This window comes from Suncus etruscus, chromosome 13 (genome assembly GCF_024139225.1).
Source record: "Suncus etruscus isolate mSunEtr1 chromosome 13, mSunEtr1.pri.cur, whole genome shotgun sequence".
NCBI lineage: Eukaryota > Metazoa > Chordata > Mammalia > Eulipotyphla > Soricidae > Suncus > Suncus etruscus.
In genome coordinates, this window is record NC_064860.1 from 31,441,603 (window position 1) to 31,461,907 (window position 20,305).

General features: G+C 38.1%; 1 protein-coding gene across 1 annotated transcript; it reads right to left on the bottom strand.

Annotated features, from left to right (window-relative positions):
• Positions 1-438: 438 nt before the first annotated feature.
• Positions 439-1,121, bottom strand: LOC126026234 (glutaredoxin-like protein C5orf63 homolog). Its single transcript, XM_049785940.1, has one exon. It carries the CDS (start codon positions 1,089-1,091, stop codon positions 762-764), a length of 330 nt encoding a protein of 109 aa, XP_049641897.1. The 5' UTR covers positions 1,092-1,121; the 3' UTR covers positions 439-761.
• Positions 1,122-20,305: the final 19,184 nt, after the last annotated feature.

Sequence of the window (20,305 nt, forward strand, 5' to 3'; positions counted from 1 at the left end):
AAATGAAATAGAAGTCAGATCTGTGGACAGTTAAAAAATATTTCCACCTCTTTTCATAAATGAGCCACAGCCAAAATCTTAGAAGACCCTGGGCAATCCAGTCTTCTTCTTTCTGATACTATCTCTTACACACTCTTATTTATTTATTTATTTATTATTTATGTTTTGCTCAGTCATTGGCCTCCTTTCTGTTCTTCAAATATGGCAGCCCTTGACTCAAGACCCGACTTCCTTCCTTTGGACAAATCTTGTTAAAATTGTTAAATCTTGTTAAAACTGTAACCTTCTCCCCTACTCTGCCACTGTCTTTTTCTCTCAATCGCTTTCCTCTCTTTTTTATTTTTTATCTACTAAATGGAATGACATTTATTATTTTATTAAAAAGTCAAGCCCTCAGGGCAGCAGCAGAGATGCATCTTTCCATCAATAGCATTGTCCAATGAATGTGGTACTTCCAAATTAATACAAAATGGAAGGATAAATTTAGAAAACAGACTTATCATTCTCTCCATCATCCTTACTTCACCAATATGCTCCTCTTATTTTATAAAATGCCAAAGGTGAATGGACCCTACATTGCTATTTTCATCATTCAGAAAAGAAGTGTCAACATTTATTTGGTACTTCTTAGAGTTCAGAGCATCCTGAGGGCTGTGTGAAAGTGACAAAAGGCGTGTGAGGCCTCGATCCTTTCCATAGAAAGATGCATTTTGGATTAAGGGTGAAAACCATGAGGGTGTCTGTCAGCTTCTAGCACTTCATTACTCAAGTTTCTGAAGCTGTTTTTCAAGTTTTGAGATGTTTACTCCATGCATCATCAGAAACTGGCCATTCAAATGAAAGACAGGAATGTCAAATTTGTACCTTTCAAACCAATCAGAGTTTTCTGGAAGTGTGATGTCTACCGCCTGTAAAATAAACCTATTTTTATAAGGCTCCAGTGCTTTCTTGGCTTCATCATAAAGAGGGCATGGATCCTTTGTGAATAAGGTTATCACAGGTAGAGAAACTTTAGAAGCAGAGATATTTCTCAAGAGGAATCCAAAGGAGTATCTGGCAAGTTGCATGCCATTTCCTTGAAACCAGAGCATCCTAATTCTGAACCTCCCAACGCCTCACTCACCGCTTCGTCTCTCGCCACACTTTCCTCTCTTAACTTTGTTATGACATCATACGCATGCTTGGTGCAATTCCTTGGTTGCTGTGTTCGCAAGAGGTGGTACTGTTCCCATGTGGGAAATTAGTTGAGTTGGAAACTTAGATGGATTTTGGAATTCCTGCATATTTCAATATAAAGTAGATATTTATGTACATATTAAATGGTAGTCTTCTAGAGATAAATAGAACTGGGAAGACTAAATACAGTCATACAACCATCACTTAGAGCAAGAAACAGTATTAGCAGCCAGTGGTACCTCCTATGCTTTTTTTTTTAACGATTGTCCCTGCTTCCACACTCCAAGAATCATAGTCTTTTGTGGTAGGAGGAGGTGAGGGCCATACCTAGCTCTGCTTAGGACTTATTATTGGTTCTATGCTAAAATATCACTTCCTTGTCATGCTCAGGGGATCAACAACTGGTGTTAGGTATCAAACCTGGGACAGCCACTTGCAAGGCAAGCACCTTAACCCTTATACTGTCTCTCAGAATCAGAAACCATTTATCTTGATATTTAATGGTATCTTTGAATTTAGTCTGCTTTTTTCATATATCATACAAATGAACTCATACAGTAACATGCTGCATATTTTTTTATCCACTAACCCCTCTCTTTTTTGTTGTTGCAATGTTCAGCCCTCTCACAAACTTATACTTGTAATTCTCACAGATGTGATGGGGTGACTCCAGAAGTCACAGCCTATTTGCTGTATTAGCACACATGATCACTATAGGGAACTTTTCTCCTTTAGTCATTCTTACATACATTCTGGTGGTGGGGCCCCCCCTTCCTAAAAAATGTGCTTCCTTGTCCTCTTGCTCTATAAAAACTTATTTTGCTCCTTACAACCCTGCAACAAAATATTTGGGGGGAACAAGTCCATCATGTCTCAGTTTGTTAATACCAGTTTGTTAGTACCTGAATAGAACCTGTTTTCCTTGAATCAACTATTAGCTCTTGAAAACTGCCTTAGACAACAAGTGCCTGAACTTAGTTTCACAAGCACTAAGGCTTTGCATATATTTACTTACTGAATCCTGGTGAAAAATATGTTAAAAGTATCATAATGCACATATAATTAGGCTTGTCAGATTTACTGTCAGTACTCAGGACTTACTCCTGCCTCTGTACTCATGTATCATTCCTGATAAGGCTTGGTATGTGGTGTTGGGGAACCAATCTGAATCACCTGCATATAAGATAAACTTTCTACCTACTCTTCTATCACTCTGGACTTATATGTGGGAGGTTGCAGATGGCCATTACAGGGCTTATATACGTGTCACTATCTGCTAGAGATTAGATTCTCTGTTTCAATGTTGAAAGTTCCAAACTACCAGAACTGAATTCAGTACAAGAGGGCAGCACTGGGGATTCATCTCATAGTGTCACATTTGTAAGGCCTCTGAGCTATCCCCAGGGCACCCTATGTATTTTAATGATCTGCTTGTTTCCTATTGCTTTCTCCCTTTCTCCCCACTACTACTTTGCAAGCTCTATGAGAAAAGAGAATTGTTCATAGCTGCACCCCCCAATTCCTTGGAGTCTAACAAATATTTGATGAATTCATGAAATATTGAACAAATGGAAGAGTAAAAGAGAAGAACTTTAAACGTGAACCAAATCTTCAAAGATGAACAAAAGCCATGCAGCAGCCCAAGAAATTTAAGGAATTCTAAGCATAGATGGTCTGCAAATGCTCAACAGAAGAAAAAATACACACTATCTAGAAAACACAAGAAGTTAGTCAGCTGGAAATAATAAGCAATATTAAACTTATGTTTTGTTTTGTTTTAAGCACAAAAGTCTGGGAGAATAAATAATTGCAAGATCTAAAGGTCCCTTATACAAATAAGCCCATGAAAAACGACAAGGAAAAGAGAAATATAGGTTTCTTTCACATAAAGGACTTCTTTTAGGTCTTGAGATTTAGGGGTACTTGAAACAGATTTCCTTGAAATCAATTCATTAATAACATATCCTTCTATCTCAGAAGAAAAGATAAGGATCTGAGACCTCTAACAAATATCTCCTGAATATATAAGAACGTCTCAAAGGTCTGGAAACTGGATTGCCCCTTTTTTTTCTTTACATTAAAGGAAAGGGCGACTCACAATGGGACATTTCAGTCTCCAAGTTAGTTTTGTTCTGTTGAAATTGGACAAGGGGCCAGAACTCTGCATTTCTCACCTGATGCATGACAAGAGAGGGACAAAGAGAAAATAAGAGTGAGACGCAATTTGTCTGCCCTAGAGCAAGGGGAAAGTGGGTGGGTGTAGGGATGGGAGGGAAACAGAAGAGCTTAGTGATGCACTGAAGAAGAATGGTGCATGTTGTATGACTGAAACCCAACAATGAACAATTTTGCAGAGAGATGGGTCATGTTTCTTCCCTAAACAATAATTGAGATTTTGTGCTTACTATCATGCCCATAGTCAAATTATTAATTTTGGTATCTTCATATAGGTGAAAGACAACAATAATGACCCTGTGGACTTAGACATATGCGGAAGACTGGGCAAGTGACAGGCTGTTAAATGGCAACCATGACACTGGGTCTCTCAATCTGAAAGATGTCCTTAGCAGAAGGAAAGAGATGTTATCAGCAGAGAGAACATAGTGATTCAGATAAAAGCTCTCCAACCCCAAATTTGAACACCTTTCAAATGCAGAGATGCCACCTCAACACTTCTTTATGCCCCAGACTACAACTTTATGATGCTTATGTTTAAATCTCCCAAGAGCAGGAATGCCTGATAGGTTTTAGCATTCAGTGAATAATGAACAGATGACTTCTTTGTGATGAGATACACCTTTCTTTCACTTTTTTTCCAGTTTCCACTTACTCAGGAACTTGTGGATGATTCTGAGATACTGGTTGTTTACATGCATTTTGGTTATACGGGCAAAATATTTCTCATTGATCTTGACAGGGTATTTCAGAATGGAGAATACACTGTAGGAGACATTCGTCTGCTCCTACAGGACCTGGTAGGTACTTTTTTTTTTTTGCTTTTTTCAGGGTACTTTGGTTGTTCAAGTCTCTCTCCAATAGGTCCTGCTAAATCACTTCAGGTACAATTTTCAGGACTTGGAAATGAATGTGGATACAGTGATCCTCAAACTTGTTAAGCAGGGGGGCAGTTCACTGTCCCTCAGACTACTAGAGGGCCAGACTATAGTAAAAACAAAAACTATGAACAAATTCCTATGCACACTGCATATATTTTATTTTGAAATGAAGAAACAAAATGGGAACAAATACAATATGTGGTCCGCAGGCTGTAGTTTGAGGACCACTGGCAGCCTCATCATCAATCCTGTCAAACTGAGACAAGACACTTCAGAGTCTGATTGAAAATAGTAATAATAATAATAATAAAAAACAATTGGCTCATTTAAAATTCAGCCCCAGGTAAGAGAGAATCCTGTCCCAAAATTTTATGTTAACGTTCACCATAGTTAAAATTATAATCCAGAATCTGTAGAACAGAATCCAAAACAAATATGTTTTTGCTGTCCATGTCCATTCTACCACTGTCTTTATGATTTGACTCATTCCTTCTTGGGACAGAGTAGTTCACTTCAAATTCTCCTCTGACTCAGATAACATACTGGAATCACAGATGATTATGAATAAGTCTTACTCCACTATCTCATCTCATCTAACTCTCATATTGGAGGATTTCCTCCATGCAAGCCTCTACTGACTTGAGATGTTTGATGGAGAGAAGACTGCTCCATGTAGTCCTAAAAATTCTGAGGTTCCTGGACCAGTACAACTCTTCATTCTAAGAGTAAGGAAATAAAGCCCTGAAAAAAAACAAAAGAAATTATTCAACATTGTTTTAAGACTTGGGACTTGGGCCCTCCTGATTCCTGGTGCAAAGCCATTATTCCTAAGTCATACATCTATTTCTTTTTGTTTGTTTGTTTGTTTTTGTTTTTGGGCCACACCCAGCGTTGCTCAGGGGTTACTCCTGGCTGTCTACTCAGAATAGCTCCTGGCAGGCACAGGGGGACCATATGGGAGACCGGGATTCGAACCAACCACCTTTGGTCCTGGATCAGCTGCTTGCAAGGCAAATGCCGCTGTGCTATCTCTCCGGGCCCACATCTATTTCTGAGTTTTCATGTGATAGTATAGAGTATGTAACATTTTGGTTTTTCAATATTACAACTAGATGCATTTTAGATGAGTATTTGTGTCTACTTTGAATGAAAGAAAACTTGGACTGGTATAAACACAGGACCTTTGAGTACAGTACAATATTTTTATCTAAGATAAGTTGAATTCAAAATACCTAACTCCCATGACAGAAGAATAAATAAGAATCTAAGATTAGAAAAAGTTAAGGGGCCAGAGAGATAGCATGGAGGTAAGGTGTTTGCCTTGCATGCAGAAGGACGGTGATTCGAATCCCAGCATCCCATATGGTCCCTCGAGCCTACCAGGAGCGATTTCTGAGCATAGCGCTGCAGGGTGTGGCCCAAAAAAAAACAAAAAAAGAAAAAGAAAGAAAGAAAGAAAGAAAGAAAGAAAGAAAGAAAGAAAGAAAGAAAAGAAAGAAAGAAAGAAAGAAAGAAAGAAAGAAAGAAAGAAAAGAAAGAAAGAAAGAAAGAAAGAAGAAAGAAAGAAAGAAAGAAAGAAAGAAGAAAGAAAGAAGAAAGAAGAAAGAAAGAAAGGAAAGAAAGAAAGAAAGAAAGAAAGAAAAAGTTGAAACGTTAAAACACTGGAAGAAAAACAGACTTTGTTCTAATGAAGAGATTTGCATCCAAGTAATTCAGCTTCTATTGTTAACTTGTACTTTTCCCTCTTCCTTTGGTGTGACAGTTGAGCACATGTACATTGCTTCATCTAGAAAATCCATACTCAGAAAAAATGATAGTCTCCTCTGAAATTTCAGCCCACTCACAGACACTCCCCCCATTCAAAGAATTTTCATCCTCTAATTGCTTTGTATTATTTCAAAACTAGCAAACCAACTTTAAGAAAATGTCTTTTAAATCATAATATTTAAAAAAGAAGCAATATTTGCTATAATTCTCTATCTTATTTTTAATATCTCTTTCTCAAGCAAACTCAAGATTTTCTTGAGCTTCGTAAAGGACAAATAGCAGGGGAGGGTGACGTCAGTGAAAGGGAAGGTTCATAATTCTTCTAGGAACACTGAGAATGTTTAAAAAAAGTTAGTAAATTATTTATAAAGACTCCCAAAGTACTCATAAATGCTATATCAGCTAGGATTAATAATAGCTGACATAGAATAATAAATTACTATAGCTATTTAATGGAGAAAAGGATTAAGCACAGAGTACTGGATATTTACTGTATCTTTGGGGGCTAAAGAAATTGAGACCAAAACAGTCCATGAAAGGTATAACTTGCAATGTGGTTGCTCTGTGCTTCCCTACATAATGGAAGACTAAGAAGAATACTGCAAAGCTGACCTGTCAACAGAGTTGTTGCCTCTATCACATCAGGAAGCTAATAAAGCAGGATGTCAAGTTAGGTCCACACTAGCTGAAGAAAAGATTTCTCATGCACTATCATAATTCTCCCCACTTAAATTAGTTGCCAATGTAATCCTGTGTAAATATATTTGTCAATTCCCAAAAATATTTTATTGACATTCTCAAAAGCTAATCTGAAAAGAAACCTTACAATGGTGCTTAAATAAATATATATATATATTATATATATACACAAATCTTGGAGCCGGAGCAGTGGCACAAGTGGTAGGGCATTTGCCTTGCATGCTCTAGACTAGTACGGACTGCAGTTCAATCCCCCCAGTATCCGATATGGTCCCCCAAGCCAGGAAGGATTTCTGAAGCATAGCCAGGAGTAACTCTGAAGCATCACGTGGGTATGCCCCCCCACCAAAAAAAAAGCAAAAATAAAAAAAAAAGGAATCTTACAGTTTTTTTTTTTAACTTTAATCTTATAGGTTTGCTAAGGAATTTTAGAAGTTTTTAACTCTTCAGTCTCAGCAATCCAGAAGGGTAGAGCATGGGACCGAGCAATACAACAGCAAGTAGAGAGTTTGCCCTGCATGCAGCTGACCTGGGATCAATCACTCGCCTCCCTGAGCCCACCAAGTGTGATTCCCGAGCACAGAGCCAGGAGTAACCTCTGAGCACTCTCAGGTGTAGCTACCACCCCGCTTCCAAAAAAAAAAACACAACAACAACAACAAAAAAAAACCACCAGAACAGTAGATCAGGCTATTTTACCTGTGACAATTCTTCTAAGTCAGATGAATAAATCAATAATTAATTAAATAAGTGACTCATTATAAAGGAAGACAAGATGAAAAGAAGGTGGTGCCAAGGAGAAACAACTTGCATCAGGAGGATACATTTCAATATGAAAAAAACTAAGGTTTTTCTTGCTGGAATTGTGATTTATTTGATGGCACTATTATCAGGAAGATATATATGTATAGAAATAAATGGTTATTTTTTTAAAAGTTCTAATCGGAAAATCAGTCTAATCACATTCTAATTTTAAGACCTCTTTGATGGTCATTTGCTATCAGGCAAATCACTTAATCTCTCTGAGTTTACAGTTTCCTCATGTAGAGTGAGGATAATAACACCTGCTCAGGGTTATTAGGAAATACCTAGGGGTTTTAGGGACTATTTTTGTATGACCACATCATTTTCCAATGGAACAGAAGCAATGAACCAAATGGACCAGCTGACCATCTTCCCTATCTCTCTCCTGAGACTGCAGCTTACTCATAAGAGGGCCTGATTCCAGCTTCTCAAGTTACATCCACAAGTTTTTCCTGCAGCTGTATTCTTTCTGTCACCAAGGGAAGAGTTTCAAACTCAGAAATACAAAGTCAGGGGCTGGCAAGGTGGTGCTAGAGGTAAGGTGTCTGCCTTGCAAGCGCTAGCCAAGGAAGAACCACGGTTCGATCCCCCGGTGTCCCACATGGTCCCCCCAAGCCAGGGGCAAACTTCTGAGCGCTTAGCAGGAGTAATTCCTGAGCAAAAAAAAAGAAAAAAAGAAAATACAAAGTCAGTGAATCATGAAACATGAGCTACCCATGATGTAATTGCTAATATAAAAGCTAACTTGTCATTAATGTATCAGCAGATGGTCCTGCTTAAACCTAAATAACTCCTTTGTCTATTTTATCTGTATTATATTTAGGCCATTGTTTCTTTGGTTTTAAAATACCTATAAAATGGATTCAAAAACTCAAAAGATTAATAATGTGAGTATGAAGTGAGGGATGTGACTCAAGTGGTATAACTCAAGCTTTATACTTGAGAGCCTATGTTCCACCTCCAGCACTATGTGGCACTGGATGTGGCCCTGGTAGTATATTTTTTCTCTTTATCTCCTATAAATTCACTAATTTTAGTGATTTGTTGTGGGTTATTTTTTTTATAATTACAAGTAGACTAATAGCACCTCCTGAATAGATCTTGAAATCCTTAAGATGTCTTCAAATTGCTGCCACCTTTAAACAATAGGCACAAGTGTGATAGGTACCTGAGCTATGGAATAGCCTGAAGACTATTTGATTACTTTGTAGAAAAATTATATAATGGGTGTGAGACATATGTGTTTTTTTAAAAACAATTTTATGTGCCAGAGAGATAGCACAGTGGGGTAGGGCGTTCGCCTTGCACGCGACTTACCTGCAACAAACCCTGGTTCGATTCCTGGTATCCCATAAGGTCCCCCAAGCCTGCAGGAGCGATTTCTGAGCACAGAGCCAGGAGTAACCCCTGAGCACTGCCAGGTGTGACCCAAAACCCTCCCAAAAATTATGATTTGCATTTTCATTACATGATCAACAATTATGAAGAACAGAGTACACAGAGTTATACAAATGCTATGTTGACTACCACCCAAATTTCCTAGAACAAAGCGTATTTCAAATATTTGGTGAGACTAAGCTCTAAATTGTCATCCTGCCTAACTTGAAATTGGAGGGACACTGTTTATTACCGTAGGTTGGGAATTTAAGAAAATCCAAAATGTAAGAGTACCAAACTTTTGTTATCCATATATGGTCTTAAGTTAGAGGAGAAAGAGAAGAGTTCTCTCAATATTTTTAGTGAAAGAATAAGACTTGGAGGAATAACTCCACTGACAGGAGTGCAATCCCCACCACTATGTGAAACCCAGAACATTGCCAAGAGTGATACCTGAGCACTGCAGGAAGCAGTCCTTGACCTCTGGCAAGAACTCAAGAAAGAAGAACACTTTATCATTTGTGTCCATTTTTCAATTTGTACTTTGCCATTTCCTGAGAATTTGTAATTCCTACCTAACAAATAAAATTAAGTTACTTGCTTTAAAAAATATTTCTAAATCACAATTTTCCTCACTCTAATCTTATAGTCCAGCACCTGCCAGCATGAAAGGCAAATGCTGTACCTCCATGCTATCTCTCTGGCCCCCGCTTTTATCTACTTTTGGCTATATACTTTTACCTCAAATCTGACCTACCCTGGGCCCAAACCCATCTCTCTCTCTCTCTCTCTCTCTCTCTCTCTCTCTCTCTCTCTCTCTCTCTCTCTCTCTCTCTCTCTCTCTTTACCTCTCTCCTGGCCTAGGGGTTTGTCATACATGCCTGGGCTTCTCTAATAAATAAGATTGTTATATTTGTCAGTCTTGCTTGCAAGGCCCTATTGATACCAAAAATGTGGGCCCATCTCTGGCAGCTCGGATCTGACACTCACTATTCCCAAAGTCGTTTTAGAAATAATTACAAAACATCTTTGAAACTTGTCTCATCACATTGGTAGTGGGAATGTTGCACTGGTGAAGAAGGGTGTTCTTTTTATGACAAACTATTACTGATATAGATTTAAGTACTCTTTTTTTGGCTATAATGTCTAGATAGCCCCAGATTAGACTCATACCCAGCAATAACATATTCAAGGGATATGAAAAGGGAGAGACTTCCTGACAATAAGCTGATCACCACTGACTTGGAATTGAAAGAAAAAGTCTTTGTACAAGCAATACAAACCATACATACTCCCAAAAAAAGAGAATAATTTGTTGGTTCTCCTTGTGTCCTCATTGTTCTCTAGATATGTGTGTAGCGACAGACTTCTCTGTCCCTTTCTTAGCTTTTCCAGTTTTAAAGTGCTTATTGCAATAAAAATGCTATAGGTCACTAAAAAATTCAGAGATAGGTTATGAAAACACCTGAAGTCTTACATAATCTCTCCATCCAGATTTAACCATGATTAATATTTTAGGTGCGACCTTGTTTTTTTATATTCCCCACAAAGTTGAAGTCCTACATGCATCTAGATATTACCAAGCTATTTATTTTGTTTTTTACTAAAATTATAGGGAAAAAACATTTTTCATGTTATTCTTCAAAATTGTAACTTAAGTTTAGGATGTTATTCAGTTATGGATTTCAAAATCTATCTGTATGTATGAAGCTTCTGTTTAGATCTCCAGTAGCAATAGTGGGGGTTTGATTATAAAATATGGGGTGTGTGGTCCAGGGAGCTATGTCAAAGGGCTAGTATACATGCCTTACATGCAGAAGACCCAGATTTATATTCCAATATCATCTAGTTTCAATTTCTCTGAGAACAATCCGGAGCAGAGACATGAATAACACTGAGTACTACTGAGTGTGGTCCCCAAACCACCAAAAAAAGCAAAAATATGGACACAAAGATTCCTCATAGCAGACATTGTGGTATTCTCCCATCATAATGCTTTGAAAACCTTTCTTTTTTCTTTTTTAAGCCAACAAATGCACGTATTTGAGATGATAAGTCTCATGATCCTCTTGGCTGTGCTTTTGCTACAACAACTGTCCCTGAGCCTTTTCTCTACAGACAACAGCTCCTTTTAGGACAGGCTGGCTCTACTCACAGGATTTTCCCTTGCCTGTAGTACGGTAATATATTTAAATAATAAGTTTATTTACTTAGCTGAGCTTGTGAATTGGTGGGCCAAGTGACAGATAATGTGATTGAAGGGTTCAGGCACCCATCCCGATGTATCTAGTCCCTCTTCATTAACATCTCAACATCTTCTCACAGGTTTTCTGCAAATGATATATAGAATAGTTTCAAGCTCTGGAGGAATACTCGTGTCTATGACTGAAATGTTCTGTTTCAACAGAGTTAATACTCATCTTTGATGGATGTGCATATTTTCTTCCTTTCTGATTTATCTTTTCCTGCTATGTAAAGAAACTCTGAAAGAATGTAACACCAAATTAAATTTAATCTAGTGGATTCAATAAATACTTAGTGAATGCCTGTGACATACAGAACACCAGGATGGATACAGTATATAAAAGATAAGGAGAGTTTAGCTTTGCCTTGGAACTTGTCTCCAGTAAGAAACTGATAAGTTTACCACTAGATAACAGTAAGACTGAGCAGACCATTCTACAAGACTATAAAATAGTGGAGTACTTACCAAGTCGTGTCATGAGGAAAATTAAAACAGGACACTAAACTGTATATGTAAATTGAGTTTTCTAAAAATGTGTCCTAAAAAAAAGTTAAAGAAAATTCTCTAAACTAATAAGTATTTGTGTGGGTAATAAACTTTAAAGTGATTTGTATGTCCTTCTTTTTCATTTTTTTTCTCAAGTAACTTTTTTCATTGCATATTACTGTTAGAACAATTGAAACTGGACTTTTTCAGTAAGTAAGATTATTATTTAAAGTATGAATAAATTACAATGCAAAGGAGTTAAGATTATATCTAACTGGGATGGGTGAATTGAACAGGCCTTCACATTTGTTTTTCATAGGATTGAAAAATTTCCCATTTTGAAAACAGTGAAATTTTGTTAAAGTGAAAGACATATTTTCTGTAACTGTGACTGCACTCTATAACATGTAACCCTAATTACTACTACTTAATATGTTACTTTATAAATTATAATTGTTTTTGACTTTCTTATTACATAGTTACAGAGAGATTCTTTCTAAATCAGAAGATGTGTTAACCACTGTAAAATCACCCCATGCGCTGTATTTCCAACCCCAGGTGAGTGGATCTACAGCAGAGTCACTGCACAAAATAATCCAAACCAGGCTGAGGATGAAACACGTATAGTGGTGGCAATCTTAAGACAAGCTCAGAGAGTCCCCCAGGACTCCTATATATCAACTTGATCCCATCATTTTTCGCCGATCAGTAGGCGGTCCAGCCCAAAAGGCGGTCCCATCTCCTGCTGCTGCTTTTATAAAAGCCCTTGAAACACTCCATTTTTGGCTTTCTGATCCCTGCGGGAGACAGCTTCAGAGAGTCCCCAGAATCCTATATCAACTGATCCCATCATTTTTCACGCGACCAAGGTTTCTAGGGTATATCTCTAGGAGTGGTATCACTAGCTCATATGGAAGTCAATTTTCAGTTTTAGGAGGGAATCTCCATATTGTTTTTCATAAAGGGCTGGACTTGAACGGCATTCCCATCAGCAGTGAATGAGAGTTCCTTTCTCTTCACATCCCCAACCAGCACTGAGTTGTTCTTGTTCTTTGTGATGTGTGCCAGTCTCTGTGGTGTAGGATGTACCTCATTGTTGTTTTGATTTGCATCTCACTGATTGATTAATGATGGGAGCCTTTTTCATGTTCCTCTTGGAACATGTTTTTTTTTTTTTTTTTTTTTGAGGTAAGTGTTTGTTCTTTGAGGAAGTGTTTTTCATTGCTTTCTCGTTTTTTGATGGATTAGATGTTTTTTCTGGTTAAGTTAAGTCAGGTATCTTATATATCTTAGATATAAGCCCCTTTGTCTGATGGGTACTAGATGAATAGTTTCTCCTATTCTATGGGTGGTCTTATTTTCTAGTCACTATTTCCTTTGAGGTGCAGAAGCTTCTCAGCTTAATATAGTCCCACTTGTATATATCTGCTTCCACTTGTTTGGACAGTGGGTGTTTCCTCCTTGAAGATCCTTTAGTCTCAATGCATGAATTGTTTCTAAAGAAAAGGGCTGTTGCATAGATGCATAAGAATGAGCTCATATAACTGAGTAGATTTTCAACTCATCAAATTTATTTAGAACTAGGGAAAGCAAAACATCTGCACTAAATAGTCTATTTTCAATTACAATAGCAAAATTTACTTAGAAAATTAATATCAAATGTGTAACGTAGTCCTTTTAATGTCATTATGATTGGAGCAATGAATTGCCTCTGATATGGGGGTGGAATGGTTTCTAGCAAATACATTGAACAAAGCAGTATGATTATCCAATTGTTATTTTGATGTCAAGGTATGTGAAAATTAATTGCAATTGTATAGTAAGTAATGGTCCCAAACTAGAATCATACCATTTTACATGTAAGGTTGACTTTTAGCTCCAAATGTTAATATGCCTTGTCCAAATTATAACTTTAATTTACTTGGCATAAACAATTTTATTTATATGCCTACGAAAAATATTTCACGACTTGGAAAAATCATATAAATAACAATTCTTTTCATGGTAATGGAGTTGTCAACTAAAACTAGCTGAGTACCATAAATTTGTAATTATTATATTCATGATTGCTCATTGTATAGATGTAAATATCTGATATTTTCATAGAATTTGGAAGGTTGGTGTCTTTTTTCTTTTACATAGAATTTTTATATTGACTTAGCAAAACTGTACATAGAAGTATATATTAATTTTCATTATATTGTTTGATTAAAATTTTATCAGAATTCTCTCTTAATCTTTACTCAACTTTTTTTTCCCTCCCCACTCGGAACTCAGAAATCACTCCTGGATGGATCACAAGGGAACAAATGGGATGCCAGGGATCGACTCAGGTCAACCATGTGCAAGGCAAACAGCCTAACTGCTGTGCTATCACTCCAGCTCCAAATTTTCAGTCTTTTTGATAGAGGTAATTCTTAAGGTGGAAATGATCCGTCATGGTAGTTTGATCTACATTTTCCTAGAAGTGAAACTGAGCATTGTGTCATATCCTTTGGTCATCTATATGAATTTTTAGAGAATACTTATTAAATTTCCTACCTAATTGTTATATACATGCATATCCATATTATACATATAAGCTTACACTTAACTGTGCAACCATAATTTCAATCAATTTTAGAACATTTTTATTATTCATTATTTCCTATTTCCCCCTCCTTCTTGTCCCTGAACACCACTAATCTATTTTTTCTATAGATTTGCTTGTTTATAATATTTGTATAAATGGAATAATGTAATCTTTTGTAACATAAAGAATGTCTGTTCTCTATGCTTTATCTGTCTCCCCAGTCTCAACAATCTATTCACCTCCCTGATGTCTTTGTGTATATTTGTCTTCTTTGATATAAATTGCGTTGTTTATTTTTATGGGTCTATTCTTTTTTGTTTGTTTTGTTTTTTTTTGGGTTTTTTGTTTGGTTTTTGGGTCACACCCGGCAGCACTCAGGGGTTACTCCTGGCTCTAAGCTTAGAAATTGCACCTGGCAGGCGCAATATGGGATGCTGGGATTCGAACCACTGTCCTTCTGCATGCAAGGCAAATGTCTTACCTCCATACTATCTCTTCGGCCCCATATGGGTCTATTCTTTTTATATATATATATATGGATCTATTCTTTTTTTTTATAATTTTTTTATTTTGAATTATGAGAACAAAAGATGCAAAGAAAGAGGATAAGGTAAAGTTACAGTGGAAGGACAATCACCCATAACATAATTATCAGAAGAAGTCCCCTTGCTGATATCTTAACTTTGAACTTTCACCAAAGAAAGTTAAGATAAATAAAACAGAATCCATGTGCAATTACTTTGTCCCTCAAGTTCCCAGATTGTAGCACATTATAATATTTCTTAACAGCACACAAGGCAATCTAAAGCCATCAAACTTACATAACTCCTTAAACATTAGAGGCATAGTATTTTTTACATTTCCATGTACATGCATATTAGCTTAAGTTAACCTCAAATTTTAAGTGGGTGCGTTTTAAGAATTAGAGTCAAAGGAGCACAGTAAAAACGGTGTTAGAGTGGCAATTTGTTGTTTGCATAGGCCCACCAAAATATGAGAGGCATGGAAAGGAATAACCTTGGCCTAAATACAAAGAGATCCTACCCCTGAAGTTTCCTGGCATAAGACCAGCTCTAGGCCTCAGGCAAGTTATCGTTCGATCCAAGACATTGTCCGTAGCGCCAACACACTTATCACACAGTCTCTGTTGTTGGTCTCATGTTTCTGTATTAAAGATTCTGGAATCTGCATGTCCTACATTGAAGTCATGAAGTGGAGTGCCTTCTCGTTTCACCTCACCATGAAAGTGCAATGCAGGAAGCCCTGTCCTGTAAGCAGGTTGTTGTTGTTAAGTCTTCTCAGTGTTAAGGGAAGTCTCTTTTGAGCAGGACGATGTCTGAGCAATGGTAGGGTCTTCCATGGTAGAGGATTGCTTCCAGGTGATGTTATAGACAAACCTCACCATTAAGGGGCAATACAGCAAGCCCTGTCCAGTAAGCAGGTCATTGTTCTTGTTGTCTTCTCAGTGTTAAGGGGTGTCTCTTTTGAGTAGATCGATGTCAGAGCAGCTGTAGGGTCGTCCCTGGTACAGGAATGCCTCTGGGTGATGTTATATACAACCTTGGATGTTTTGTAAATGTCTTCTGTAGATCAAGGGGTAAATGGAGAATGCCCATTCTTCTGAGGCCTGTGCCAGGTCTTTATGTCAATGTTCAGGGTGTAAGGTCTCATTGCACTACAAGATTTGTGTGTTCCTATTTCTATTAGATAAGAACTTATTGGTATGTATAGTATTTTCCCATGTTAGTGTGCCTAAGCAAACAAGATATAAAGCCACGTGGTGCTATCAGATATATGGGGGGCGTAAGAACATTTCCAACAAGACCCATGACTTGGTTCAAACATAAGTATTAAACTGAGGGATTCTTACACACCAAATTCCATATTGAGCAGTTCACAAAGAGAAGATAAAAAGCATGGGGGGATCATCACTGTATAAGAAAGTATTTAGCAAAAGTTATAGCCGTCAAAGAAAACACCCATAAAATGTTGAAAAGATATGTGTCCTTTTTATGCCTTTTAAAATAGTTGGGTGGGTGTTAACTCTAGGGCACCACTTTGGTCTGTGACTTAGGACTCAACAGTACTTAAGTTAGAAAGGGTAAAAAAGGAGTAATGATGATAGGAGTTAAAGAAGTTAAAGAGAAATATGAACTTATGAAGGGGTATGCAAAAGGGCAGAGTACAAAATGGATATTCTGCATACATAAAAACATAATTCAATGATAGTGAGTACTATTAATGTTTCTTGTGAGAATACTATTAATGTTTCTTGTGAGAGTACTATTAATGTTTCTTGTGAGAGTAATATTAATATTACTTTTGCGCTCGGGGGCTATTGCCCCTGCGCGATTTTGAAAATGTAGACTGGACAGAGATTACCAGTGCCAGCCAAACCTCCTCCTGCTAGACTCCCGGCTCCCAGGAAGGAGAGATCCTTCAAGAAGCTGGGAGACCAGAAGTTCAGAGCCCCACCCAGACCCTCCCCAAGGAGCTGCATGGATAGTGGGGGAAGGCCTAGGGTACCTTCAAGCTCCACCAAGGGACACAACTCACCGGCTTGCCCAGGCGTGTGCCCCAGGGAAGCCCTGGAGATCTGGAGCAAGGCGGTAGAGGGGTGCTGGGGTTACCCAAGTCCCGCACCCCCACTAGGCCTGGTCAAGCAGGCCTCTGGCATGGCGGGGGCCTTCCAAACCTCCTCCTGCTAGACTCCCGGCTCCCAGCAAGGAGAGATCCTTCAAGAAGCTGAAAGACCAGAAGTTCAGAGCCCCACCCAGACCCTCCCTAAGGAGCTGCATGGATAGTGGGCGAAGGCCTAGGGTACCTTCAAGCTCCACCAAGGGACCCAACTCACCGGCTTGCCCAGGCGTGTGGCCCGGGGAAGCCCTGGAGATCTGGAGCAAGGCGGTAGAGGGGTGCTGGGGTTACCCAAGTCCCGCACCCCCACTAGGCCTGGTCAAGCAGGCCTCCGGCATGTTATTAGACCATGTTATTAATCTTGAATTAATATCCTTCATTTTTACCCAGCAAGTCATTATGTGATTTAGAAAATTACATAATTTTCTTACACCTTTTTTTTTTAGGGGGGCAGACCCAGCTTTGCTCAGTGCTTACCCCTGGTTCTGCTCTCAGTGATCATTCTTGGAGGGCTCTGAGGACTGTCTGAGGAGCCAAAGATTGCAAGGCAATCACATTACCAGCTGTACCATCTCTTCAGTTCCTTATACATAAATTTTATTATCTGTAAAATGGGGGGATATAATTTCTTACCTGTAAAAAACTTACATATAGAATGAGAATAAGAAAAAATAATGTGTATAAAGTCCTATTCCATTCTTGGAACTTAGAAAATAATCACTGTTAGTAACTATTTTAGTTATGTCTATATATTGTCAGTGCATAATTTAATTTCTTACACAGAAAAGGTGCTCCATGAATTTAAATGAGGAGCCAACTACTTTAGTTTTTAGCTATTATAAGATTAGTCATATATGAAAGATAAAACAACTCAACTATGGAGCATAGGTTTAAGTGTATGGATAAAGAAAGACAGGCCAGGAGAGATAGCACAGCAGTGTTTGCCTTGCAAGCAGCCGATCCAGGACCAAAGGTGGTTGGTTCGAATCCCGGTGCTCCATATGGTCCCTCATGCCTGCCAGGAGCCATTTCTGAGCAGATAGCCAGGAGTAACCCCTGAGCAACGCCGGGTGTGGCCCAAAAGCAAAAAAAAAAAAAAAAAAAGAAAGACATTCATTTAAAATTCTCAAAACAGTAACCAAGATAAATACCACACCTAATAACAAAAACTTTTACATTGAGTGAATTCAACAGGTAAAGTCTTGAAGATGCTTTTATAATTCTTTTATAGTTCTAACAAATGATTAGACAAAGACACTCAAATCTAAAAACATATTTTAACACTGTAGCATAAAATAAAGAAAGTCGGGCCGGGCGGTGGCGCAAGAGGTAAGGTGCCTGCCTTGCCTGCGCTAGCCTTGGACGGACCACAGTTCGATCCCCCAGTGTCCATATGGTCCACCAAGCCAGAAGCAACTTCTGAGCGCATAGCCAGGAGTAACCCCTGAGCGTCAACGGGTGTGGCCAAAAACAAAAACAAAAAAAAAAAATAAAGAAAGTCTGCAATTCAATAAAAGAGATTGGTTTGGTGATATATATTCAGACAAGCATCTTAAGCTATTAATTCTATGACAGAATAAACTGAGGTAGAGGAAAAGAAATGCTATAATGATTGGGATTAGAGAGGATAGCCTGTAAGACTCTTGCCTTGAATGCAATACGTCTGGTTTCTATCCCCAACATCTCAGATGGTAGCCTAAGCTCAAACCAAACTGAAACAAATAAATGCTAATGATAACCAAACTGTAGGCCTTAACTGACAAAACAGAGTGCAGATTCATTGTACGTCCCTGTAAGTATAAAGGTCAACTCTGGCTCATGATGGATTGAAAGATAATAGCTCCTCTGCCTTCAAGAGTACAGTAATCAGACATTTGAACTACAATTGGTAGGAAAATAGCAGAAACTATAAACCACTTCAGAGCACACTGGATAAGCCAAACTGAAATGGATTTAAAATAGTTCAGATCTATGTATGCCTAACTAAGTCGTAACTTTCACTGAAAGTTATGTTATGGGAAACATGCTCAACTAGCAACTAACAGCTTTTGTATACCTTCACACAATAGTTAATGACCTCTGTAAGATGAGTTTCCACAAATTTTCTTTTATTCAAGTTATTTTTTAAATTACTCCAATACCATTTAGTTATAACAAGAAATATAAAATTAATTCTTTTGTGTTTGCCATGGTAGGGTGAGTGGGAAACTAGGTACAATGATGGAGAAATATTACACTGGTTGTAGGATTGGTGTTGAAACATTGCATGTCAAAACTAACTTTATCATGAACAACGTTGTAAGCTGTACTGCTTAAATATAAATTTTGAAAAGTTTTAGTGGAGATTCATTAAAAAAACACTAAACTTTCTACTGTATATTTATTTTCATTCCCTTTAATGTCAACAATTTATAGGTGTGTGTGTGTGTGTGTGTGTGTGTGTGTGTGTGTGTGTGTGGCATGCTCCAAAGCAGTATGCAAGAAAAATTACCCTAACCCCTCTAACCTCTCCAATTCTCAGCAATTCCAAAGATTCCTTCAAAACAGGTTTCAAGGGAGGGACACATTTTTCTTTTTAACATCCCATCTCTGGTTTTCAGTGATAAGGCATATCTTTCCACAACCATACCTCAAGAAGAATTTAAGCATTGGTAGTTGTTAAGAAAGTTATAAAAATGTCTAACAAGGGGCCGGGAAGGTGGCGCTAGAGGTAAGGTGTCTGCCTTGCAAGCGCTAGCGTAGGACGGACCTCGGTTCGATCCCCCGGCGTCCCATATGGTCCCCCCAAGCCAGGGGCGATTTCTGAGCGCATAGCCAGAAGTAACCCCTGAGCGTCAAACGGGTGTGGCCCAAAAACCAAAAAAAAAAAAAAATGTCTAACAAATGACTGACTAAAAAATATGATTTTGGGGGGGGGGGGATCACGCCCGACAGTGCTCAGGGATTACTCCTGGTTCTATGCTCAGAAATCACTCCTGGCAGGCTCGGGGACCATATGGGATGCCGGGATTCAAACCACCGTCCTTCTGCATGCCAGGCAAATGCCCTACCTCCATGCTATCTCTTTGACCCCAAAATATCATTCTTTTTAAGAAGAAAGCAATTCAGTAGTATTATATACAATTGCTTGACATTTTTAGGCAAACTATAAAAAGTGCTAAATTTGAGGGTGTCTACACCCCATGTTGTTCAGGGAGTGCTTCTGGCTCTGCACTCAGAAATCACTCCTGGTGGGCTAGAAGTGGGTGGGGTAAGAGAATATATGGGATGCTAGAGAGTAAACTTGGTTCAGCCACTTGCAAGGCAAAACACCCCATTTGCTTTACTTTCTTTCAGACTCCAATATTTTATTTGACTTTTCACAAATAAGTAACTTTTTCTAAAATATAACTTCAGAAAAGTGTGTGTCTAGGAAAGGGGAAAAATATTTGTTATTTCTAAGTTCCAAAATCTGTGTTAGGATTTCCCCCACATTATTTAGCTTGG